General features: G+C 47.2%; 1 protein-coding gene across 1 annotated transcript in view; it reads right to left on the reverse strand.

Annotated features, from left to right (window-relative positions):
* The window catches only part of TNFRSF8 (TNF receptor superfamily member 8), a 78,562-nt gene that overhangs the window by 34,769 nt on the left and 17,526 nt on the right, over positions 1 to 26,267 (reverse strand). Inside the window, exons 3-9 of the mRNA XM_061160360.1 lie at positions 25,530 to 25,617; positions 18,480 to 18,596; positions 8,987 to 9,136; positions 5,829 to 5,922; positions 5,303 to 5,460; positions 3,440 to 3,556; positions 433 to 585 (exon numbers count right to left, since the gene is read on the reverse strand). Coding sequence (XP_061016343.1) covers positions 433 to 585; positions 3,440 to 3,556; positions 5,303 to 5,460; positions 5,829 to 5,922; positions 8,987 to 9,136; positions 18,480 to 18,596; positions 25,530 to 25,617 — 877 coding nt within the window. The remainder of the gene's footprint in view (positions 1 to 432; positions 586 to 3,439; positions 3,557 to 5,302; positions 5,461 to 5,828; positions 5,923 to 8,986; positions 9,137 to 18,479; positions 18,597 to 25,529; positions 25,618 to 26,267) is intronic.

The following is a 26,267-nucleotide window of genomic DNA, read 5'->3' on the forward strand; positions in this document are numbered from 1 at the left end:
CATCTGCTGATGAACTATTTTTTGTTTGTTATTTTGTCTGCTGTCGAGGGTTTATACTTTTTTTTCCACTCTGGCAAATGTCCACCATATGAATTGGAAGCTTCCTCATAAGCTTTATATTGATCTATCTTGAGTCAATAAAACAACCTTGCAAGCAAGTCAAGATTTTACCAGCCCAATAATTTCAAGGAGAAGAATAACAACATTTTTAAATAATTTAAGACAATCATTAGAAACTCTTGCCAAAATGCCAAATTTGGATTTTTTTTGTTTTAATCATTTCCTGGATCTAACTATTTGAAGAGAAACCATAGCCCAGATCTGGCCTAGTTAATAGCTAGGAATGAAGGTCCTTTGCTGGTTGGAGGAGGGGAGCGGTACAGCTGTAGGGACCCAGAGCTCAGCCCCTTGGTTGGGCTGTGACCTGCTTACCCTGGAGCTTGGTGAGCGTCCCTGGTGGGCAGTTGGGGCGGGTGACACAGCGGGCACAGGAACTGGTCACCGGCGTGGCGCAGAACATGCCAGGCTGACACTCACAGACGCGGGAGGAGTTCCATGTGCAAGGAGTCTTCTCCACGAGGCCATCTGGGGGACAGAGAAGGGTCCTGAGGAAGGACTGGAATGAAGAGGGCAGGGATCCAGAGAACCCCCGGAGGGCAGAGACGTATTTGCCCAGGAACGCGTGCTTATTTGATTATGCTGTTGAGCAGATCTTTTGGTGCAGGAAGTAACTATGCCCAATGAAAGAAGTCAGACAAAAAAGGTGTATATAGGGACTTCCCTGGCAGTCCAGTGGTTAGGACTCCGTGCTTCCACTGCATGGGGCACAGGTTCGATCCCTGGTCGGGGAACTAAGAGCCTGCAGGCCTTTCAGTGCAGCCAAAAAAAAGAAAAAAGAGTCTATACTCTGATTCTGTTTACAGGAAAAGCCAGAAAATGCAAACTCTTTCATAGTGACAGCATACCAAATGCCTGGGAATGGGAGTAGGGGCAGGGAATGGTGGGAGGGACGGTAAGGAGCTTAAGGAATCTTTTGGGAGGTGGACAGACAGTTCATTATCTTGATTGTGGTGATGGTTTCACAGCCACACACATGTCTCAAGACTTATCAAACTGCACACTTTAAACATGTGACTTTTATTGTATGTCAACTGTATCTATCTGTCTGTATCTAGTATGTCAACTGTATTTATTATATGTATCTACATCTAGTAATTTACTATTACTATCTGTAATAGTAAAGCTATCAAAAGAAAAATCCCCCCAAAAAATTTTTTTAAAGAAAATAATTCAAAGATTAGGGATGAGTGAGTATGGGTAAAGATGAACCAAGACTGGCCATGACTTGATAATTCTTTAAAATTCGGTGATAGTTCATAACCACTTCTGATTCTCTCTACTTCTGAGGATGTTTGAAAATTCTAATGATGAAAAGTGGGGTTTTCTCCAAAATAAAAATAAATTGTTAGTGGTTTTATAAAATAAAAAGTGTAATAATGTATTTATACATGTGTAGGGATATTCTGCATGCTTTATTAATGGGTGAAAATAGAATTACTGTATCAGTGGATTAGATAAATGTAATTTGCTCAATAAAGACATTGGTGGGATACTTAGAGGCTTAGAAGCCTCTGCATGATAAAGACAAAGGCCTGCACTATTAATTATAATATTGTATTAACATAGCTAAGCCTGTTTGAGGCAGTGTTTCTAGCACTCTATCCAGATTAACTCAGTTTAACCTATTTAACTCTCAGAACACCTCTCTGAAAAAGGTCTGTTATAATGCCCATTTTACCGATGAGGTAACAGGCCCAGAGAGGTTAAGAAACTTTCTTGAGTTTATAAGCTCCCAAGCAGTAGAGCCAAGATTTGACCCCAGGCACTTGGGCTCTACTCCATGGCCTCGCAAGGCTTCATTTATGCAACTTGAAGGAATTCTGGGGCCCAGAGCCATCTCTTTATTTCCTCATCTGACACAGCAGCTGTGATAGATTATATTTTTTCCAGGAATGGCCACAGCAATAGCTCTCAGTCTGTCTGCTCTTCCAGAGCTTGGCCACTTACTCATCTAAAAATTAGACTTTTTTTCCCTTCCATGACTCCAGGGGGAACCTGTCCCCCTGCCTTCAGAGGCAGAATGCAGTGGAAGTTATGCCATGTAATTTCTGAAGGTGTATTAGTTGCTCAGTTGTGTCTGACTCTTTGCAACCCCATGGACTCTAGCCAGCCAGGCTTCTCTGTCCGTGGGATTCTCTAGGCAAGAATACTGGAGTGGGTTGCCATTCTCTTCTCTGGGGGATCTTCCCAACCCAGAGATCAAACCCAGGTCTCCTGCATTGCAGGCAGATTCTCTACCTTCTGAGTAACTTCTGAAGCTGGGTCATAAAAATGAGTATGGTTTCTATCCTACTACCAACTCATCTTTGGATTCAGCACCCAGGACTTGAGGAAGCCCAAACAGCAGCCGACATGGAAAGGATCTTAGGGCATCGACCCCAGACCCGTGAATGAAGAAGGTGCAGATGATTCCGGCTCCCGACCTTCAGGTTTTCCAGCTGAAACCTCGGACCTCATGGAGCAGACACCAGCTGGCCCTCCAGCGTCAGGACTGAATTCTGACCCACAGACTCCATGACTACAATGAATGGTTTGCTTTTTGCCACTCAGATTTGAGAATATTTGCTCTGTGGCCTTAGTAAGCAGAACAGTGACCTCCAATGACCACAAACAGAATGTCCTTTCCCCCACATGGCCTCCCCTGACTCCAGTCCATGTTGCTGCAGAGACAGAATCACACCTCCCCCTGGTGGTGGAGGCTGTGAGTGGGCTGGGGCTACAGCCATGGCAGTCTGGGACCTGGGCAGCTGCACGGACTTCACAGGGCGGCTGGTGGTGCTGCGGGCAGCGGGCCGCAGGAAAAACATCAGCAGTCAGTATCTAAGTGCTTGCACAGTGGTGTTGTAAGAGGCAGTGGAGGGAGTGATGAGCCCAGAGCCTGGTAGCAGATGCCCTAGGTTCAAATCCTGACCCTGCCATTTACGAGGGCTTGTGGCCCCGGAAGTCCCCTGACTTCCCCAAGCCTCAGTTTCCTCTTCTGTGAAATGGGGGCAATCTCAATCCAGGCATCATAGGATAGGTACAAAAAATAATGAGACAAGCTTGAAACGGGTACCTGATTAACAAATGCTTCCTTGCAAAACAGAGTGAGTGAATGGAAACTCTCTAGAAGGGGGTCACGGCTATCAAAAACCATGATCGTCAGTGGGAGTCACTAGAAGCCGATTGCTCAAAAAGTGCCAGTGAGGTGAACCAAGCTCCTGAGGACTGAGCATCCAAGACCCAACTCAGGGCTCCCACCCCCAGATTCTTGGCCTCTCCCTCCAAGACCATCCCTGCTCTCTGGAAGAGGCCCCAGGAGGAGAGACATGGTCCTTACCTCCTGAACATGTCACACAGGCCTTGCAGCGACCATCCCTGTCCAGGTAGTAGTCGTGGTTACACTGCTTCCTGCAGTCAGCAGACCCCTGAGGGCACGGGGGCTGCGGGGTCAGCCCTGGGAAAAGAAAGAAAGAAGCTCCAGACCAGGTCACGTTGGCAGAGGCCTCACCCTCACCCTATCCCACTCCCCATCACTGAAGCCCCCCCAGCTCCATGACCAGCTCCCAAACTCTGCACATGTCAATTAGTCCTTCAGAGGGAGTCCTCAGGCTCAGAGAGGGAAGGAATGTGTCTAACGCCACACAGGAAAAGAGTGCTAACTGCCTCCGAAATGACCCTCCTGCTTCTGGTCCCTCCTCTTTGCCAGAGCCCTCTCCCCAGTCTCATTGCTCTGTCCCTGCCCTACTCAAAACTTTGGTAGCCACTCTCTCTTTGAGTTCAACAGGATACGAGGATGCCTACCATCACAACTTCTATTCAGTTTGGTCCCATAGATCATAGGCAATGCAATAAGGCAAGAAAAAGAAACAAAAGGAGCAAGGTTAGAAAGGAAGACATCAAGCACTTATGGACAGATGATACCATGGACTGCACAGACCATCATAAGAGTTTGTAGATACATTATTAGAAGGAATAAGTGATTTTAGCAAGATAGTTGGATATAATGTCACTATATCAAAATCAATTGAATATTTGCACTGAACCACATGAAATTGCTGTTTAGATAGGACAGAAATAATCAAATATTGGCATTTCACACAGTTCATACTAGTACTAACAATAAAAAAGTTAGCATGTGAAGTATTGAAAAAGATATCATTTATATTATCACCAGAAATACTGAAGACATAAAAATCTAACAAAAAGATGTAAATATCTCTACACAGATCATAATAAAACATTACTGGGAGAATTTTAAAAAGGCACAAATGGGGAGAGGGATAAATTAGGCCATTGGGATTAACATGTACACATGACTATATATAAAACAGATAATCCTACCCATACATATATGGACCCTTGATTTACAACAAAGATGGCATGTAAAACAGTGAGGAAAGGACAATTTATTTGATAAATGGTGTGGATTCAACTGGATATTCATAGGGACACTTTAAACAAAGGCAAAACATTAATGACCTTAGGAAATAAATGTAGGATGTTGTTGAGACCTCAGTGGAGGAAAAGCCTTGCAGAGCAGAACATGAAAAGCACTAGTTAGAAAGGAAAAGATGGATCAACTTGACTACACTGAAATTAAAAACACCTCTTCATCAAAAGACACCATAAAGAGAAGGAGAAGGCAAGCCACAGGGTGGGAGAAGATATTTTAAACACAACTATAAGACAAAGGGCTCAAACCCAGAATTATAAGAAGCCCTAGAGATCAATTCAAAAAAACAGAGAGAAATGAAAACATACATTCACCAAAGACTTGTTTTTCATTATTCACTACAGCCAAAAAGGAGAAACAACCCAAATATCCAAAAACTTTTGTTAAACAAAGTGTAATATTCTCATACCATGTACAATGGAAGACTATTGGGTAATAAACAGGAGTGAATGGGGACCCTAATCTATTGCCATGGGAACCAGAGGCGGGCATCATATTGATACCTGCAGAGACGGGCCTCTTCCACTGCCCCAGCATGCCTCAGTGTCTGGTACCCAAACCAGGAAACAAGTGAGTCCTTCCATTCTCTACTCTGGCCCTTGAAGGTCTCAATCCCAGAAGGCCTTGAGATCCTCTTCTCCCCATACTGGCTCAGTGACCATTTGCCCTGACCACCCCACACACAGTACCCCACCCATCGGACACCATTGCCCTGGAGACCGCCCCCAGGTCCTCTGGAGAGCTTACCTGGATCTGGATTGAGCTTCCCCATGAAGGAGCTGGAGTTGGGAGTCATTTTAGAAGCATCTTCTGGGGTGAGGGGGATGCCCCCTCCAAGAAGCATGGTCCTGGCACTAGGGCTTGCTGGGGAGGTCAGGGTGGGCTTGGCCTGGGAGATGGCGCCACTGGGAAGGAAGCCAGAGATGGGACTGGCAATTCTTCTGATGGTGCAGGGGGAATCTGTGCTCAGGGATACCCATTTCTATAGAGAAGGGGCCCCCAGACTGTGCCCATAGATTCTGGCTGGCCCTCTGTCAGATCCTGGGAGCAAGAGCTGTATTTTCTTGTCCTTCTGGGTCTCCTGTGTGCCCAGGGCAGGCTGAGCACACAGTAGGCCCTCAATGACCTTTCTGCTCAGCAGAGAGGCCCCCTGGATTCCTGACACCCTGGACTGACCCCCACCCACATCCCCAGCCCACAATGCCCTGGGTCTCCTATCAGGTGGGACAGCCTCACACTAGGGTCAGCTGGATAGTGGGGGGCTGAGAGTCACCTGGTGGGGCCCTTGCAGTCCTGCAGGCTGGTGCTGCAGTTGGGGCTGGCCCCTCGGGAAGCCGGCTCACAGACGGTGTCCCTCTGTGCTGTGCCTGCAGGGAGGACAGAGATGCCTTCAGCTTTGGCGTTGAGGAGCCAGAGACTCCGGGAGTAGACCTTTTACCACCACAACCCAGGGAAACACAGTGGCCATCTGATCTCTGGGCCTGCCCAGCATCCGTTCCCCTTTGGGGTAAAGTAGCCCAGTTTTCCCTGGAGAATTACACCTCCCAATCTCAGTGTCTGTGGTAAGAAGCTGGGACCGACTGACCACCCCACTCCCACTTCCAGGAATTGCCATGGGACAGGCTGGACCAATCAATCCATCCCATTTCTGTGGCCATGATGGGCTGGCTCAGGGGTGGGCACATGACCCAAGACATGTCTATGAGATGCAACTTCAAGGTTTTGTTTTTGTTGTTGAGAATATGGGGAGAAGCAGATTTTCCACTGGAGTTGAGTAGGAAGCAAGTCTGGAGCTGCTGGTAGATATTTTACAGGGAAAACAACACACAGGGGGGTAGAGATGAGAGACAGAGAAAAGACAGAGCTCCTGGATCCAGTCATACCTGAAGTTCCACAAAGAAAATTTTCAATTACATGAACCAAATAATTTGTGACTTGGAAAAGAAGAGTTCTGAAGAATACTGGGTGGGAGCAGAGTGGAGAAGAAAACATAGTGCTTTCAGTCAAGTGGACCTGAGTTTGAAAGTTTTGGTGGAAGTGGCTATGAGCGAGGCTGACTCATCTCATCTACCTGCACTGTGGTGGGGTGACAAGACTTGAGCATAAGGTTCAAACGTTAGATTAGATATTCCCTACTCTGTGGTCTTAAGCAATTACCTGCCATCTCTGAACCTCAATTTCCTTACTTGTAAAATGGGGCTAATACAGCCTTATGGAGTCTGGAAAATTTCAGAGGAGAAAGTCGATGCAAGGTCTTAGGGTAAGACTTAGCTATAAGCTCCATCTGAGGCAATAATTACTTTCCATTCTATAGCTGGAGAGACTGAGGCCCTGAGAGTTGTTCGGTGGGAACTCTCACAGAGGAATGAAGCCAGGGTTTGGTAACCAAAGGTTGGAGTACTTTTCAAGCAGTGCTATCTATCCAATAAAATATGTGGATCACAAGTCACCATTTTAAATTTTCCAGTAGCCAAATTTTGGATAGTAAAGAAGAAACAAGTGAAATTAAGCAACACATTTAGCCCCATATATCTAAAATATGAACTTTCCTGAAGGCCCGGCAGATAAAGAATCTGCCCGCCAGTACAGGAGATGCAGGTTTGGTCCCTGGCTCAGGAAGGTCCCCTGGAGGAGGAAATGGCAACCTGTTCCAGTGTTCTTGCTTGGAAAATCCCAGGGAGAGAGGAGCCTGGAGGGCTGTGGTTCAAAGGGTAACAAAGAGTCGGACACAAATTATGCCAATAGATAGACAGCATAAACCAGTTAATCCTAAAGGAAATCAACCCTGAGTATTCATTGGAAGGACTGATGCTGAAGCTACAATACTTTGGCCAACTCATTGGAAAAGACTTTGATGCTGGGAAAGACTGAGGGCAGGAGAAGAGGGCAGATGATGTGGTTGGATGGCATCATCGACACAATGGACATGTGTCTGGGCAAACTCCAGGAGATAGTGAAGGACAGGGAAGCCTGGCGTGCTGCAGCCTATGTGGTCGCAAAGAGTCCAACACGACTGAAAGACTGAACAACAAAAATCAACATAAGAAAAATGAAATGTATACTTTCTGTGTACTAAGTTTTTGAAATCCAGTGCATATTCTATACTGACAGCCCATCTCAAGTGATTGGACACATTTTAAGTGCTCAGCGACCACAGATGGCCAATGGTACAGCTTTGGGCAGCTGGTCTGAGGGGGCCAGAAAGAGAGGCCTCTGGCGCCACCGTGTGGCAGATGCAGGAATGCCATCGAGAGAGCCAGAGCTGGTCCGCAGGCAGCCGCAACAGAACTCAAAGCAGCTTTTCTTAGAGAAGAAAGAGCTTCTAAGCAAGAAAAGTTACACTTCCTCATTTACAGAAGGTGAGACTGAGGCCCAGAGAGGGCTGGGGACACACCCCACAGATGCAAAGCTGTCCAAAATCCCAGGTATCTGGTGCCTAGTTCAGAACCCTTTCCCAGGTGGCACTAGTTATCATTGCAGAAGACACGGGAGAGAGATGCAGGTTCAATCCCTGGGTTGGGAAGATCCCCTGGAAAAGGGAACAGCTCCTCACTCCAGTATTCTTGCCTGAAGAATCCCATGGACAGAGGAGCCTGGGAGGCTACGGTCCATAGGGTCGCACAGAGTCAGACAGGACTGGTGACTTAGCATGCATACATGCACCTCGCCTGCCTGCAGGTGTCAGGCTTCTGAGGATCCGTCTACTGAGGGTTCTGAATGAGCAGGGCGAATCCAACCAGATTTGAACTCCACCCGTCCGTTCCCAGCTCTGAGCTCCTGGTCACATCAGTCAACAGACATCTCTGAAGAGCAGATACCTCGCCTCGCGGGGAGATGACTGTGAATGTGCTGGGCATGGTCCTGGCCTTCGCGAAGCTACTGGGAGAGAGGGAGATGCGCGCTGACCACACTGAGACAGAGGCCAGTGTTCACACCCATGTTGGGAAGGAGACATGGTCTGTGAGAGGTCAGGAGGTGATGTCTGGACAGATAGCTGAAGGCAGAGTTGAGTTCACAGGGTGAACAGGGAAGGAAGGGTGTCCCAGAAAGAGGGAACAGCATGTGCAAAGACCTGGTAGAGGGAGAAGCATGGCACATCCATGGACCAAAACGGGGAAACCAGCTCTAATCTTCTGGGAAACGCCAGGACAGAAACTTCAGGTTTCTTTCTTGCTTATCAAGCATCAGAGAATTTTTGCCCCGAGCCTCAAGCCAACCCAAGACCTCCTCCAGCCAGGGCAATGCCTGGAACTCTTTCTGAGCCTGGGACCTGAGGTGCAGGGAAGGGACCACAGGGGCCCCTGGGTGTATCCTCAGCATCATCATGATAGGAGATGTCATCTGTCCAGCAGGAAGGAGGAGGTAGGAGGTCGGGGTGGCGGTGGGGTGGCATCAGCACAGATCGTGGTCCTGGGTGGTGGGGATACTCACCCTGCGACTTGACAACCATCCCTGCTGGGCAGACAGAATGGGGGATGCAGCGGGCACAGGAGTTGACGACTGACGTGCCACAGAACATGCCGGCCCGGCACTCACAGACGCGGGAGGAATTCCTTGAGCATGGCTTCTTCTCCACGAGGTCTAAGGGACACAGAGAAAGGTCACTGGGGACTCAAAGAGGGTGAGGGAAGGGACCCAGAAAGCCCCCACGGACAGTCCATCACATGAGGGAGGACACTGCTGTGGTCTTCTGCTGGGCAGGGCAGCTGGCATGCTCCACTCTTCCTTCCAGACTATTCCTGAGATGAGGGCAAGAAGGCAGACGGGGTCCATGAGGCAGCCTCCACCTCCTAGCCCACATCCCTGGAGATCATAAAAATGATATTAAAAATAAATGAATATCCCAATTTAAAATGGGCAAAAAAGACAGGGTGGGATATTACATGTCTATTTCGAAGTGAAAGCAGCCAAATGGAAAGGCTACCTACTGTGATTCTAACTACATGACATTTGGGGAAGACAAAACTAGGGAGACAGTAAAAAGATCAGTGGTTGCCAGTGTTTGGTAGGGGTGGGGCAGGGGAGGATGAATGGGCAGAGCACCAAGGATTTTTAGGGCAGTGAAACTATTCTGTATGCTACTGCAACCAAGGATAGATGACATTATAATTTGTCAAAAACTAGAATCTACAATGCAAAGAGTGAACCTTAATGTAAACTATGAACTTCAGTTAATAATGCACCAACATTGGTGCATCAGTTGTAACAAGGTACCCCACTAATGCAAGATGTTAATAACACTGGGAGTAGTGGGAAATCTTTTTACTTCCTGCTCAGTTTTTCTATAAATTGAAAACTACAAAAAAAAAGTCTATTAAATTTTTTTCAACGGGCAAAAGAATACCCTTCTCCAAGAAGATATACAAGTGGCCAGAAGGCACGTGAAAAGATGCTCAATGTCATGAGTCATCAGATCCATCCATCAGTCATCAAACCAAAACCACAATGACGGACCACACCGTATCCACTAGGATGACAGAATACAAATGTCAGACAGTGACAATAGTGGGTGAGGATGTGGAGAAACTGGAATCCTTTTAGAATGCTGGTGGGAATACAAAGTAGGACAGAGCTGTGGAAAGGAGTCTGGCAATTCCTCAAAAAGTTAAGTATAGATTTACCATACGATCTGGCAATTCCACTCCTAGATACATACCAAAGACAGCTGAAAACATATGTCCATACAAAAACTTGTTGGTGAATGTTCACACTAGCATTATTCATACTAGCCAAGAAGTAGAAACAACACGATATTCATCAACTGATAAACAGATAAACAAAATCTCCTATAGCCATATAATAAAATATTATTCAGTCATAAAAAAGGAATGACGTACTGATACACACTACAAATGGATAAACCTTGAAAACACTACATAAAGTGAAAGAAGCTAGACACTGAAAGCCACAAACTGCATGATTCCATTTACATGGAATGTCTAGAGTAGGCAAATCCATCGAGACAGAGACTTGATTAGTGATTGCCAGGGGATGAAAGGAGGGGAGAATTAGGAGCTAAGGGGTTTCTTTTTTTTTATTGAGATAAAGCTGATGTACAATATTATATGTTTCAGGGATACAACATAGTGATTCACAATTTTGAAAAGATATAATCCATTTATGGTTATCACAAAGGAATTCTCTGTGGGGAGGGAACGTTCTGGAAATAGATAGACACTATGAATATAAAACCACAGCACTGTATACTTTAAATGATGAGTTTTATCTTCTAAAAAAGTCACTGGTAAAAATAATAATAAATGCAAATATCCCTGAGAAAACAAGAAGGGGCATCCCGGGTCAACCAGAAATGATGAGGCCTTCCTGGAACAAGGAAGGCAGATGGGGTTGGATGGAAAAAGGAGACCACAGCCCAAAATATACCCAAGGGGATTATGCTGGAAGAGGCTCTGGTGCTTGTCTCCAAGTGGGCGCATGGCCGGGGCGATAGGGAGGGAATCTGACAAGGAGCAGCACCCAGCTAGGTCCCTCACCCCGCACTCCTCATCCATTCATGCCACAGAGCTAAGAAGCCAAGCATCTCCCCAAGGAGACTCAGGTGAGGTGAGCTGATTGGCCGAGGGGGGAGGAAGGGACCCTGAAGACCCAGAGGAGCAGCCTCTGGCAGACCCCGCCCAGCACCTCGCTCCCCTTCACTGCCTTTGGAGGCGGGTTTCACCCTCCACCCCCACCCCACCTTCCCCACCTCCCACCCCTTTCCAGGTCATCAGACCTTGAAGTCACCAAAACTCAAAGAAAAGCAGCACCAAGAAAAAAGAGCCCCAAACTCAAACAGAACTAACGCTTAAGAAAACAGATAAAAGAGAAAACAGAACACGCCTTTGGAATAGAGACACTTAATATCCTCTGAGAGACAAAAGGAAATTATAGCTGTGACAAGGAATCCCCTAGGGCACAATGACTGCGTTCCCAATTTCTGTTTCAAAGGGGTTCAGAGAAAGACTGCATTTCCCAGCCTCCCTTGAGGCTGGATGGGCGGTCATGTGACTTTATTCTGGCCAGTGGGATGTGGGCAACAATGACAAAATTCCCCTCCCCTACACCTGGCCCCTAAAACCATTTCAGGACACTTTCCTCTCTCTTCCTTGTTGCAATGATGCTGGTGTAGCCCCTCATTCTCACTTGAACCCCAGAAGCTTTACTGAGGAGGGAATAAAATCCTGAGAATTTTCAAAAAATCTGGAGAAGCCAACTAAAAGCAGTGAGTAGACATCCATGGAAAACTAAAGAAAAAACAAACTCTTTGAGTAGCTGCCTGCCCATTAATGTCACAGGCCTGGGCAGAAGCGGAAAAGACTGCCTGGACTTGCCATTTCCAGGAAGCCAGGCCAAGTGGGAGGAATGAGCAGAAGCCCTAGGCGTGGATGCACCCCTTTCTAGGCAGCAGGAGCTTGATAAAGACTCTGACAGAAGGGAAGGCAGACCCCCTGCCACCAGGACAATACCTATCTCTGGCTGCTCTCTGACCCCCCATCAAGGTCCTTGGAGCTCCTAAAATGAGTTTCAAAAGTAACATTCAAGATTCCTCAAGAAATTAAACATTCGATTCCCACATGATCCAGCAATTCCTCTGCTGAGTGTAGACCCAAAAGATCTGAGAGCAGGGACTTGAACAGATATTTGTACAAATATGTTCATAGCAACAATATTCACAACAGCTAAAAGGCAGAAACAGCCCAAATGCCCATGGACATCAACAGTTAAACAAAATGTGGTAGATACGTCCAATGGAATATCATTCAGCCTTAGGAAGGAAGGAAATTCTGACATGTCATAACATGGATGCACTTTGAAAACATTATGCTAAGTGAAATAAGTCACAAAGGATAAGTATTGTATGATTCCTATGAGCATCTATGAGCATCCTAGAGCAGTCAAATTCATAGAGACAGGGAGTAGAATGATAGTTGCCAAAGGCTTGTGGTTGGGGGGTGATGTGGAGCTAGTATTTAATGGGGACAGAGTTTCAGTTGTGGAAGATGAAAAAATTCTGGAGCTAGGTGATGGTGATGGTCACCCAAAAATATGAATGTACTCCATGCTGCTGAAGAGTACACTTTTTTTTTTCTTTTGAACTTTTTCTTTTGTATTGGGGTGTAGCCGATTAACAATGTTATGATAGCTTCAGATGAACAGCGAAGGGATTCCTCCATACATATACACGTATCCATGCTCCCCCAAACCCCTCACCCATCCAGGCTGCCATGTAACATTGAGCAGAGTTCCATGTGCTATACTATAGGTCCTTGTTAGTTATCCATTTTAAATACAGCAGTGTTCAACAGTATACTTTTAAATGGTTAAACTAAGAAGTTTTATGTATATTTTACCATGATTATTTTTAGGTAACCCTCAGGAATTCCCTGGTGGTCAGTGGTTAGGACTCAATGCTTTCACTGCAATGGCCTGGGTTCAATTCCTGGGTGGGGAGCTAAGATCCTGCAAGTCACAGAGTGCAGCCAAAAAAAAAAGAAGAATTAACTCTCAGTCTTCCCCCATAGCACAGGGGGTAAAGAATCCACCTGTGATACACGAGACACAGGAGATGCAGGTTCGATCCCAGGGTCAGGAAGATCCCCTGGAGAAGGAAATGGTAATCTACTCCAGTATTATTGCCTTAAAAACTCCATGGACAGAGGAGCCTGGCGAGTTACAGTTCATGGGGTCGGTTGCAGAGTCAGAGAAGACTGAGCAATTAAGCACACACACCTCAGCTGAAGCTCTGAGCTGGGAAGACACTCGAGTCCAGTGAGATGGGGTAGGTGTGAAGGAGAAATCCCTCACACTGTGTCAGGAACAGAGTTGCTGCCATGGCTAAGCTTGAGCAAGAAGGAAAAATATAACGTGGCAACTATGTGAATGTGCTATAGCAGGAAAGACGACAGAAGGGAGGGAGGAGAGAAGACAAGAAAGAGAGAAAGTTCTAAAAAAGATAGGAATATAGTTTGCAAAGACAAAGAACCCAGTCTACAACAAATAAGCAATCCTAGGAGTGCTTCACACTATAAAGGAACTTAATAAGAATATAACTTCTCTGGTGGCTCAGACAGTAAAGAATCTTCCTGCAATGCAGGAGACCCGGGTTTGACCCCTGGGTCAGGAAGATCCCCTGGAGAAGGAAATGGCAACCCACCCCAGTATTCTTTTCTGGCAAATTCTAGGGACAGAGGAGCCTGGTAAGCTATAGTCCATGGGGTCACAAATAGTCGGACACAACTGAGCAACTAACACACAGTAAGAATATAAATTCAAGAAGGGAAGAGTTTTTAAAAAAAAAAAAAAAGATGATTTTTTTAAAGGATGAGATAAGAAGGAAGACTGCAGAGCAACAGAAAACAAACTGAGGTGCACAGCACCATCATTAGAAATTCAATAAGTGAACTACCAGTATCCTGGGGGCCCTATGATACCTGGGCTGCAAGAAATAAAAAAGGTTAGATGGAAAGTTGAGTTAATGGCATGAAGAAAAGATTGAAAAAAACACCAGTGAATGCAAGGTAAAAAGGCAGATATTCATGCAGTGAATGAAGATGATGGACAAGGAGGAAAAGCAAGACAATCAAACATAAGAACAACTGGCATCCGTCGAGTTGACATTGAGATGTATCTGTTGAGCAGAAATAAAAAAAATACATGTAAATTCCCCTGAAATGAAGAACTAAATCTGCAGATAGAAAAGACATACCAGATACCAGGAAGAATTGTTCGCAAACAGTATCATGGCATATTCTGGCTAAGTTTTTGATCCTTAAGAATAGAGAAAGAATGATTCTTGGAGCCACCTACAAAGGTGGGAGGAAAAAGCTGACTGCAGAATCTTTCACGGCAATATCTTTTTTTACATTGTGTTTCAAAGCGTCTTTATCTTTTATATAGTTCCACTATATATTACAAATACTTTTTAAGTAGATAAATTAAGATTTTTAGATGGAGTTTCAATATCAAACTCTCAAAAATTAATAGAATGGCTATACAGAGAAGTAGAAGGATATAGTAGACCTGAAAAGCACCATGGACCACTTCAATATAAATAAGATTTATACAATTTTCACACAACAGTAGGATACAAATTCTATTCGAGCTCCCATAGACTACAAACTAGGAGGCACTGAAATATATCCAGAGACATAGAACAATGTGCAAAAATTTCATCGTCTAAAGGTGTTGAAGTCATACAGTCTGTTCTCTTATCACTATGGAATTATGTTAGAAATCAATATCAAAAGATAATTGAAAATAGCTCACATATTTTCAAGGGCAATGCCTCCATAGCACTATTTACCACAGGAAGACAGTGTACCAATCCTACCAAATTCTAGAGAAAATATATCCCAGGATAATATTATACCTGTCCAAATGGTCATTCCAGTTTAGAGACAGATATTTTCAAACATGAAAGAAGTCAAGAAGGTGCAAAAGAATCCCTGGAAAGTTCACATGACAGTGAAACCTGACCAATCAAGTGATAAATCAAAATGAAAAATTCAGGAATGAGAAGCTGTGATAAATGGACTCATAATGCACAATGGATAAATTTAAGTAACAAAGCAAAGCTAGCGTGGACTTAGGGCTACAGAAAAGAAGATCAGCATCAGACTATGCAGAGCAAACATAATGTAAACTATAAACGTCAGGAAGAGGATGGGGAGGCCAACAAGTCATTCATTTTTCATTACAGGGAGTTAAGCAACTCTCTGCTACCCCAAAATTGAAACAAGTAGAATATGACTTTACCACAAGAGACAGTCATTCCTTCAATGATTCCTAACCACTTATTGATTTTCATGACCTCTTCTGTTAATTTCAGAGGGTTTTTTTTAAAACCCTTGTGATACCTCTTGTGATAGTCTAGTTTCTTTACTTTCCTTTCTCCTCTGAAATATTTGAATAAAGTTAAAGATAATCATTTTCACACCATAAGCAGTAAGATCTCATCTTCTTGAAGATTCCTTCTTTCTGTGTGTGTATGGTATGTCTGGCTATGAACCAACCCATTCTTCTCTCTACAGAGAGGGAAAGAGGTGTCAGTCACCCATGACTGGGGAGGAGCAGAGCTGGCTTTCTTCCTTACACTTGTGTATTGCTTGAATTTTTATGTTGTTGCTGTTTTGGGGGGAGTTTTTGTCTGTTTGTTTTTTGGCCACACCCATGGCATGTAGGATATTAGTTTCCTAACCAGGGATGAGTTGGACTGTGAAGAAAGCTGAGTGCCAAAGAACTGATGCTTTTGAACTATGGTGTTGGAGAAGACTCTTGAGAGTCCCTTGGACAGTAAGGAACTCCAACCTGTCCATCCTAAAGGAGACCAGTCCTGGGTGTCCATTGGAAGGACTGATGCTGAAGCTGAAACTCCAATACTTTGGCCACCTCATGCGAAGAGTTGACTCATTGGAAAAGACCCTGATGCTGGGAGGGATTGGGGGCAGGAGGAGAAGGGGACAACAGAGGATGAGATGGCTGGATGGCATCACCGACTCGATGGGCATGAGTTTGAGTAAACTCTGGGAGTTGGTGATGGACAAGGAGGCCTGGCGTGCTGCAATTCATGGGGTTGCAAAGAGTCGGACACGACTGAGCGACTGAACTGAACTGAACCAGGGATGGAAACCATGACCCTTGTACTGGAAGTGCAGTCATAACCACTGGACCACCAGGGAAGTTCCTGCTTGAATTTTTGTGAGGGATGCATATGACTGTCATTTAATAAAATGAGGTCAATAATTTTAAACATTGTAACACTATATCAGAGAAATGTTAACATAAACAAAGAAGAATGGCAATCTTAATATTAAACAAAAATATCAAACAAAAATTAAGGCAAACACATTATAAGAAACAGGGAGATGTATTTCATGTCGATAAAAGGTCCAACCCACGAGGATAATATGATACTCACGAACACTGTACCTAATAACATAGCTTTGACACTTATAAAACAAAAATAGAAAACTATGAAAATCTGATGAAAACAAGCATGTTGGGAGACAGATTTCAACACATCTGTCTCAGAAACCAACCTTTGTGAAAGTGACAAAATAAATAAGGATGCATCTTATTAAAAGAACATAAGTATTAACAAGCTTGGTCAGACAGGTACACATGGAATTCTGTACACAACAAACATAATACATGTTTCTCCCCAAACACACTAAACATACTAAACAGTATGAAAACTTATTTGTTGTTGTTTAGTTGCTAAGTCATGTCCTACTCTTTACAACCCCATGGACTGTAGCCCACCAGGCTCCTCTGTCCATGGAATTTCCCAGGCAAGAATACTGGAATATTAATAATTAATAAATGAATAAATGGGTTGCCATGTCCTTCTCCAGGGGATCTCTCTGACGTAGAGCCTGAACCCGTGTCTCCTGCATTGGCAGATGGATTCTTTACTGCTGAGCCACTAGGGAAGCCCACAAAAATGTATTAGGCCAGAAGAAATCTCAACAAATTTCCCCATCCTCCCCCCCAAAAAAACCCAACAAACAAATATGAGATAGCACATAAACCACACTCACTACCCTTAATAAGAAATTAACAATAAACACACTTATTGAAAATGTTCTCCTGGAAGCACTGTGGTCTTGGGAAAGAACACAGCCCTTGGTGTCAAACCAATAGCTGAAACTCTAGTGCTTCCATTAACCAGAGCATTGTAATTTCGGAAAGGCCCTCAACCTCCCTAAACTTCGGTTTCCTCACTGTAAAGCTGAGATAAGAAAAGAATCTTCCCCTGGGGTTTAGCAGAGTCAATGTGTAAGTGTACATCCCTCCATCGAGGAAACATGGTATCAGTAATTAAGTCTCTAAAAAGCATGGATGCAGGAGGGCAGGAGGGAGGCTCTAGAGCGAGGGGATATGTATAGACTTATGGCTGATTTGCACTGCTGTCTGACACAAACCACCCTAATGGCAGAAAATGAAGAGGAACTAAAGAGCCTTTCGATGAGGGAGTAAAAAAGCTGGCTTGAAACTCAACATTCGAAAAACTAACATCATGGCATCCGGTCCCATCACTTCATGGCAAATAGAAGGGGAAAATGTGGAAGCAGGGAAGATTTTCCCTTCTTGTGCTCCAAATTCATTGTAGATGGTGACTACGGCCATGAAATTCAAAGACCTTTGCTCCTTGGAAGGAAAGCTATGATAAACCTAGATGGCATATTAAAAAGCAGAGAGATCACTTTGCCAACAAAGGTCCATAGAGTCAAAGATTGATCTTTCTACTCGTCATATACGGATGTGAGAGTTAGACATAAAGAAGACTGAGCACTGAAGAATGGATGCCTTTGAATTGTGGCCCTGGAGAACTCTTGAGAGTCCCTTGGACTGCAAAGAGATCAAACCAGTCCATCCTAAAGGAAATCAACCCTGAACATTCATTGGAAGGACCGATGCTGAAGCTGAAGCTCCAATACTTTGGCCAGCCATGCAAAGAACTGACTCATTGGAAAAGACCCTGATGCTTGGAAAGATTGAAGGCAGGGGGAGAAGGGGACGACAGAGGATGAGATGGTAGGATGGCATCACCGACTTGATGGACATGAGTTTGAGCAAACTCCAGGAGATGGTGAAGGCCAGATCTGCCTGGCGTGCTGCAGTCCATGGGGTCAAGAAGAGTGAACCACTGAAGAACAGCAACAGCAGAAACCAACACAACATTGTAAAGCAATTATCCTCCAATTAAAAAAAAAGTATGGATGCAAAAATCACAGCTGATATCAATTCATAGATGCAGAGAGGTAAACTGAAGCACCAGGGGGCTGATTCAGAGGACAAGCACCAAATCTCGTTTCTCGCCACCTCCCACCTTCCAGGTGCTCTGCCTCCCCTGCCTCCCTCCCACCCCCAAGGCCCCCCATCCTCCCTGGAAGGAGCAGGGGAGGAGAGACGCAGCCCTTACCTCCAGAACAGCTCACACAAGCCGTGCAGCGGTCATTGATGTCCAAGTAATAATCGTGCAGACACTGCCTCTCGCAGTGGTGGGACCCCTCTGGGCACAGCTGCTTCGGGGAATACCCTGGGGAAGAGAAGCAGAGATGCTCCTGGTCAGGTCACCTTGGAGGGTCATTGCTGCTGGGGTACGGGCAGGGCCTGCCTCAGAAGGAGGTAAGTAGGAGGTGACATCAACAGAGAGAAAAGGACTCCTGAGGTCATCATTCAGACCTGAATTATGGCACCACAGACCCCTCTGTTATTGAACCAATTATTTCCCTTTTGTCTTGTTTGGGCTTAAGTGAGTTAGGCTGCTGTTTGTTACAACCAAAAGAATCTAGACTAGGGACTTCCCTGGTGGTCCAGTGGCTAAGAATCTGCCTTGTAATGCAGAGGATATGGGTTTGATACCTGGTCTGGGAAAATCCGACATGCCATGGGGCAGCTGAGCCCGTGTGCCACAACTACTGAAGCCCAAGCACCTAGAACCCTTGCATCACAACAAGAGAAGCCACCGCAATGAGAAGCCCCCGCACCGCAACTAGAGAGTAGGCCTTCCTCCCTGCAACTAGAGAAAGCCTGAGTGCAGCAACGAAGACCTAGGGCAGCCAAAAAATAAAGTAAATAAAATTTTTTTTTTAAATTAAAGAAATAAATGAGCAAGTGGGTTTCCAATGTGGAGACAGCCTTGGAAGAACATAGAACAGGAGCTCCAAGAGAGGAAGGCAGTGGGGAGAGGAGTGATTGCGTGAGACAGTAGGAGGGGGCCCACGGAGTCCCAAAGGACTGAAGGAGGTGGGGGTGGGGTGGGGGGAGTGCGGGCAGCATTCCAGGAGGAGGGAGCCGCCAGTGCAGAGGCCCTATGGGAGGAACAGAGGTGGCTGGTACAGAGATCAGAAAGGCCACAGGGGCTGAAGAAATGATGCTGGAGCTTCTGGAGCTCAAGCAGCAGAAGAATGAGGTGTGTTTATTCACTGTTTGTTTCTTCTTTTCCCATATTCCACTTAGATCTTCTCCCCTGAGCACCACTTTTAGAATACAAAATCGAATGGTTAAGAAAGCAGTCCTGACATACATACATACACTGCGTGTGTGTGCACACAGTCGCTCAATCGTGTCCGACTCTTTGCGACCCCATGGACTGTAGCCTGCCAGGCTCCTCTGTCCATGGAATTTTCCAGACAAGAATACTGGAGCAGTTTGCCATTTACTACTCGAGGGGATCTTCCTGACCCAGGGATCGAACCTGTGTCTCTTGCGTCTCCTGAACTGGCAGGTGGATTCTTTACCACTGAGCTACCAGGGAAGTTACCATGTGTAACATAGCTAGTGGGACGCTGCTCTGTAACACAGGAAGATCAGCCTGTGCTCTGATGATCTAGAGGGGTGGGAGGGAGGGAGGTTCAAGAGGGAGGGGACATATATATATATACTTATGGCTGATTTACACTGCTGTATGGCAGAAACCAACACAAGGCTTCCGAGGAGGTGCTAGTGCTAAAGAACCCGCCTGCCAACGCAGGAGACGTAAGAGACGTGGGTTTGATCCCTGGGTCAGGAAGATCCCCTGGAGGAGAAAATGCCAACCCACTCCACTATTCTTGCCTGGAGAACCCCATGGACAGAAGAGCTTGGCCAGCTGCAACCCAGGAGGCTGCAAACAGTCGGACACTGAGCGAGTGAGCAGGCACCCACGCACGGTGTATGTACTGCAGCTACTTTCTCAGCCTTTTGGTTTTTAATGGAGTAGCAAAGAGTCAGACGTGACTGAAGCGACTTAGCACGCATGCGCACAACACAGCATTGGAAAGCAATTTTCCTCCGACTGAAAAATAAGTTGAGAAAAAGAAACCGAATGGTGAGGAAAGCCTCTGGCGTTGTTCTGGCTCTCAGGACTGGTTCCCAAGTGTCGCTCTGTGCCGATGCGCCCAGCCTCTGAAAACAGCGCCTTTGTGACTCCAGATGTTCTCAGGGTTTGTCCTCCCTTTCCCGTCACCACCTCTCACTTCTGGCTCAGCATCAGGCAACCCCGGCCGCAGATGCTCCAGCCCCAGAAACTCCCACACAGAGAACTGCTTTTCGCTGAGTCTGGGCCGCCAGTCCCTCCGCCCTCCCCTCCCCCAACCCACTTCACACCCTTATTGTTGTTGTTGAGTCACTAAGTCACGGCAGACTCTGTGACCCCATGGACTTCTCTGTTCATGGGATTTTCCAGGCAAGAATACTGGAGTGGGGTGCCATTTCCTACTCCAGGGTAATCTTCTAGACCCAGGGATCGAATGCACGTCTCCCACATTGCAGGTGGATTCTTTACCACTGAGCTACCACACCCTTGACAAGCTAAATGGAGCCCCTCCCAGTTCTTGAATGCCCATCCCTGCCCACTCCAGGCCTTGGCATATTCTCTGACCCCTAATCAGAGCATACCCACTCCCCACCTTGGCTGACTCCTGCTCATCCTCAGGACACCTCCTCCAGGAAGGACCCCTCTGCATATTCCAACCAAGTCAGGTTCCCTGGAATGTGTTCTCAGGGCTCCCAGATGCTAACTGCCTGGTGCAGCAGACACATTTCAGATGGACTTTTCAGCCCACAGATTGCCTTTCTTGGAGAAGTGCCCCCATTCCCCCACTCCCTGCCCTGCTAGCAGTGGTCCAAGGCAGTTCTGTCATTGGGGAACCAGAGCAGAGGTGACTGGCCTTATCTGAGCCATCAGATGCTTTCTTCTTGTGCTTTGGGACTGGAGCTGGAAGATGTTTGTTGGGCGTCCCCCCATTGCCCTGAAGGAGAAACCCAAATGGGGAGGAAACTGAGGGCCAGCCAAGCTCAGCCAAAGTGGGGAGGGCAGGCTGCCTCCTCCTTGAAGAAACCCTCAGCTCCCCCAGGGACAAGACAGGGTCCACCCACCCGGCCCCAAACAAACCTTGCTCTCTGCCTAACACCAGGCCTGTCTTCAAATCGGCCCCACTCCCCCATGCCTGGGGGAGGCGCCTCCTATGAGAAGGTTAGTCTGGACACAAAAAGGGAGTGATCCAGAAAGCAGGATGCAGAACAGGAAAGGGGCAGCCCCCACATGGGCTCTTCAGTTTTTCAGCCCCTCCAAGTTTTGGGACTTTTTTTTTTTTAATAATTTTATTTATTTATTTTTGTGCTGTGTTGGTTCTTGTTGCTGCTCAAGCTTTTCTCTAGTTGCAGCAAGCGGGAACTATGCTCTTGAGTTGCAGTGCACGGACCTCTCACTGCAGCTTCTCTTGTTGCAGAGCATGGGCTTTAGAGCAGTCAGGCTTCAGTTGTTGCGGCTCCCAGGCTCTAGAGCACAAGCTCAGTAGTCGTGGTCCATGGGTTTAGTTGCTCCATGGCCTGTGGGATCTTCCTGGATCAGGGATGGAACCTGCGTCTCCTGCACTGGCCACTGAGCCACCAGGGAAGCCCCCCCTCCCAGTTCCTGAATGCCCATCCTTGCTCACTCCAGGACTTGGCATATTCTCCATCCTCTAACCAGAGCATGCCTTCTGCCCACCTTGGCCCTGGCCAACTCCTCTGCTGCCTCCTTCCCCCAGTGAGTGCCTCGGGGTCAGTGCCAAATAGTGGGGAAGAGCTCAGGGTTCTAGTTAGACAGCGATGTGACCCCGCCTGAGCCGCTGGCTAGCATGTGACCATGGGCAAGTCCCGGAGCCCCGCCTCCCCCCCATGTGCAAGTTTCCTCTCTGGGTTTCCTATCAGGGCTCAGCGAGCTCAGATGGTTACAGGGCTCAGCGCTGGCACAGAACATGCTTCACCAACGTAACTGTGGCTGTTGTCATGAATCAAGTGAATGACCTCCCTGTCACTGGGGAGTGTGTAAGCAGAGGGCTGGGGATCAACTGTCGAGGATGCTAGAAAGGGCATAACAGGCCTGGGTGGGAGGAGGAACCTGACGACATCATTTCTCAGCCTCAAAGGTCTCCCTGTTTCCTTCCTCCACCAAGCTGCCCCCATACGCAGCCGAGTGCAGACTGCAGGCGGCGGGCAAAATGTCAGAAATTTCCCCGAGAGACAGAGGAAGGGGTTTTTGTGGGTTTTTCATTTTTCCTCTCTTGCATGCCCGGAAGCACAGGGTCAATAAAACTCCAGCAAAATGCCCCGCCCACCACACCAGCATCAGGTGCTCAGTTACCCCAGTCAGTGGGCCTCAGAGAGGGAATACGGGGGGAGAGGGAGCACCCCTCTTCCCTCCACCGCATCTAAGTAGAGGGAGCCAGGGACTGGGATATCACCTGCTCTTCCCACTCACCCCCCATCAAAGCCCAGCCAGTCTGGTGCCAAAGGGCCTGGGGGGCATGGAAAGGAAGTGTCTGTCTTTCTCCCTGCAGCTGGGATTGTGGGTCTTACGGAAAATCAGAGCCCCGTGGGCCACACCACCCAGGAACGTTGACCTCTGCTCCCCTGGGGAGATGTGGTATACAACCAGCCACATAAACCTGGGCTGGTGAGGGAAGGCTTTGTGGAGGGAAGGGTGCCAGGAGGGCAGCCAGATAAGAGATGGTGGGGGAGGGCATCCTGGGTGCAGACAGGCATGTACAATGGCCCAGAACCCGAAAGCATACAGTAGGTTCAGAGGACACCAAGCAGAGCAGTCCCTGTAGAAAGGCTGAGAGAGAAAAAGCTGGAAAGGTGATAAGTGACATCAGTATAAGAACAAACAATAAACAACTGTTGAATGGATGTGGGTGGAAGAGTGGATAAAAGGGGGATGGGAGAAGGTGGGGAGATAGGTCAGGGATGGATGGGAGGGGTCCAGTGCTATGGCCTGAACTATGTACTCCCCCAATCCATACATTGAATCTCTAATCCCCCAATGTAGTGGGTTGGCCAAAAAGGTCATTTGGGTTTTTCTGATGATGTTATGAAAAAACCCAAATGAACTTTTTGGCCAACCCAATATTTAGAGATAGGGGTTTCAGGAGGTAATGAAGGTTAAATGAGGTCAGAAGGGTGGGGCCCTGATCAGATACGATTGGTGGCCTTGTAAAAAGGGGAAGAGATCTCCCCCTCTCTCTCGCTCTCTCTCTCTCTCTCTGCCATGAGATAGTATCTGTCTGCAAGCCAAGAAGAGATTTCTCACCAGAAACAAAACCAAATCCTGCTGGAACCTTGATCTTGGACTCAAGAACCTCCAGAACTATGAGAAAATAAGTCTGTTGTTAAGTCCCCAGTCTGCAGTATTTTCTTACGGCAGCCTGAGCAGACTGAGACAGATGGGTAGATGTATGTGGGATGGATGGCAGCAAAAATAGGAAGGGGGAGGACAGGAGGAAGGAGACAGAAGAGGAAGGGATGGACAGGTTAGTCAGTGGGTGAAAGGACAGCATGTACATGGGTGGGTGGCTGTGTGGGTGGCGGGCCATATGTGGCCCCTCATACGTGGCTATGTGGGTAAAGTCCCAAGCACTAAAAAGCAAGGGGCCCCACTTGTTAGGTATGTTCAAAAACAACACTGAACCATAAAATAAAGGCAAGAAAGTCCAATAGAGTTCTACTTTTTCTGCTACAATGACTTCTTACAATCATTTTTTACAAATAAAAAATATCAAATTCTTTCCCAAAACATTTCTCTCGGTCCTTGGGTGGCCTGAGTGCAGGCTGAGTCTGCCCTCTTGGTGCAGCAAGGAGCCTGCAGGGAACAGACTGAGCAGGGTTACTGCCAGCTCAGGGCACACAGCCTTGGTGATCTTGGGCACCGTGGCCTGTCACCATCCTCCAGACAGCAATGCTGGCCCCTCTACCTGTCCTGAAGACCCCTACCCACCTCTTGTCCTGCTGTGGGCGGAGTGTAGGCCTGCTGTCCTCAGACTGTAGGCCCCTCTGCCCTCTGCTGACATAATAATGAATATCTTTCCTCCCCCATGAGTCCCTGTTCCCGAGGTCAGAGACCACAGCTGAACTTCATCTCATGACTCCACCCAGCTAAGGCCACTGGATGTGCTTTGGGACTTGTGATAACCACAGAGGATGGGGATGCCTTATGACCTTGTGACCTTTAGACTCATCTGCAGAGTGGGGCAAACAGGTTCATCTCTGTTCCGGAAGGATTTCCTGATGGTGCCTGTCATCTACCTTTGATGCCCATCACTGTGCCGGGGCCAGGGTGGTGGGTGGGGGCAAGCCCACTGAGCTCTGGGCAGAGAAATTTGTCCCTGAGAGAACTGTGGTCCTGGCAGCCCTGGACAAACGTGCTCCCAGAGCAGGAAAGATGAGGCCTGCAAAGGGCTGGAAATGAGGGGTGGTCAGGGGGTGTTGATGGCCCAGGCTCTGGGGTTCACGGAACCCTGGGATCTGGCTGCAGTCAGCTCCCTCATTTTCTATCTCTGTGACCTTAGGCAACTTGCTTAACCTTGCAGCATCCCCAGCCTCATTTGCCAAAATGGCAACAATAAAGGATAATCATGAGGATCTGATAAGATGAGGCAACACACGTGAGGCCCCAGACCAGTATATGTACAGTGAGTGTTTAATTGTTGTTGTTTAGTCGCGCAGTTGTGTCTGACTCTTTGCTACCCCCTGGACTGTAAGCTGCCAGGCTCCTCTGTCCATGGGATTTCCCAGGCAAGAATACTGGAGTGGGTAGCCATTTCCTTCTCCAGGGAATCTTCTTGACCCAGGGATACAGCCCACATCTCCTGCATTAGCAGGTGGATTCTTTACCACTGAGACGCCAGGGAAGCCAGAACTAGCAATTAAGAGACCGCCTAGAGGAGGGCATGGCAAACCACTCCAGTATTCTTGCCTGGAGAATCCCATGGACAGAGGAAACTGGTGAACGATAGTCCATCGGGTCCCCGAGTCGGACAACACTGAAGCAACTTAGCATGCACACAATCATTAAAAACAAAAGCTCACAAAGGGATGGCCTTCAGAAACCTACAATCAATGACAATGACGATGTTGACTCTGGTGGTTCCCACTTACCAGTCTCCCCAGACTGTTGTAACTTGAGGACAAAACTCCCCTCGTCCCCACCCCAGCAACCCCCACTCACCCTCACGGCAGCGGTGACAGCACTTCCCGGCAGCCTTGTCATAGTAGCGGCTGAGGTCTCCAAGACAGTCATTCTCAGGGGCTCGCCTCTGGAGCATGAAACACACTGGTAAGTCCAGGAAGGTCCCAGACCCCCACCCTCCCTCCTGACCCTCAGGTCCCAGGAGGCCTGGTGTCCAGTTTCTGACAAGACCAGGCCTGAGATGGAACCTCATGTTATAATAGTCAGGACAGAAATTCCTTGAAACTTTTGGTCTTCCCTGGAGCGATGGAGGCCATTCCAACCTTCCATAACTCAGACCCCAAACCTTGAATTCTCCCTTGACCCTCTACTCCAGTGCTCACACCCAACCCATCAGCAAGTTCTCTCAGCCTCTTTGGACCAGTATCCCCCACCTCGTCCACCAGGTCTCAGTTCCCATCCCTTCTCCCAGAGAATAATTCACTTGCCTCCTACCTGGCCTCCAGCATGGGCCCAGCAATAAGAATCTCCGGTAAGAGCTTTTCTGGCGGCTCACTGGTAAAGAATCCTGCCTGCCAACGCAGCAGATGTGGGTTCGATCCCTGATCTGGGGAGATCCCACATGCCTCAGAGCAACCAAGTCCATGTGCCACAACTATTGAGCCTGTGCTCTAGAGCCCGGGAGCCGCAATTACTGAGTCCACATGCCGCAACTATTGAAACCCATGTGCCCCCGAGTCCGTTCTCCGCAACAAAAGAAGCCACTGCAATGAGAAC

This window comes from Dama dama, chromosome 14 (assembly GCF_033118175.1).
Source record: "Dama dama isolate Ldn47 chromosome 14, ASM3311817v1, whole genome shotgun sequence".
Taxonomy (NCBI): domain Eukaryota; kingdom Metazoa; phylum Chordata; class Mammalia; order Artiodactyla; family Cervidae; genus Dama; species Dama dama.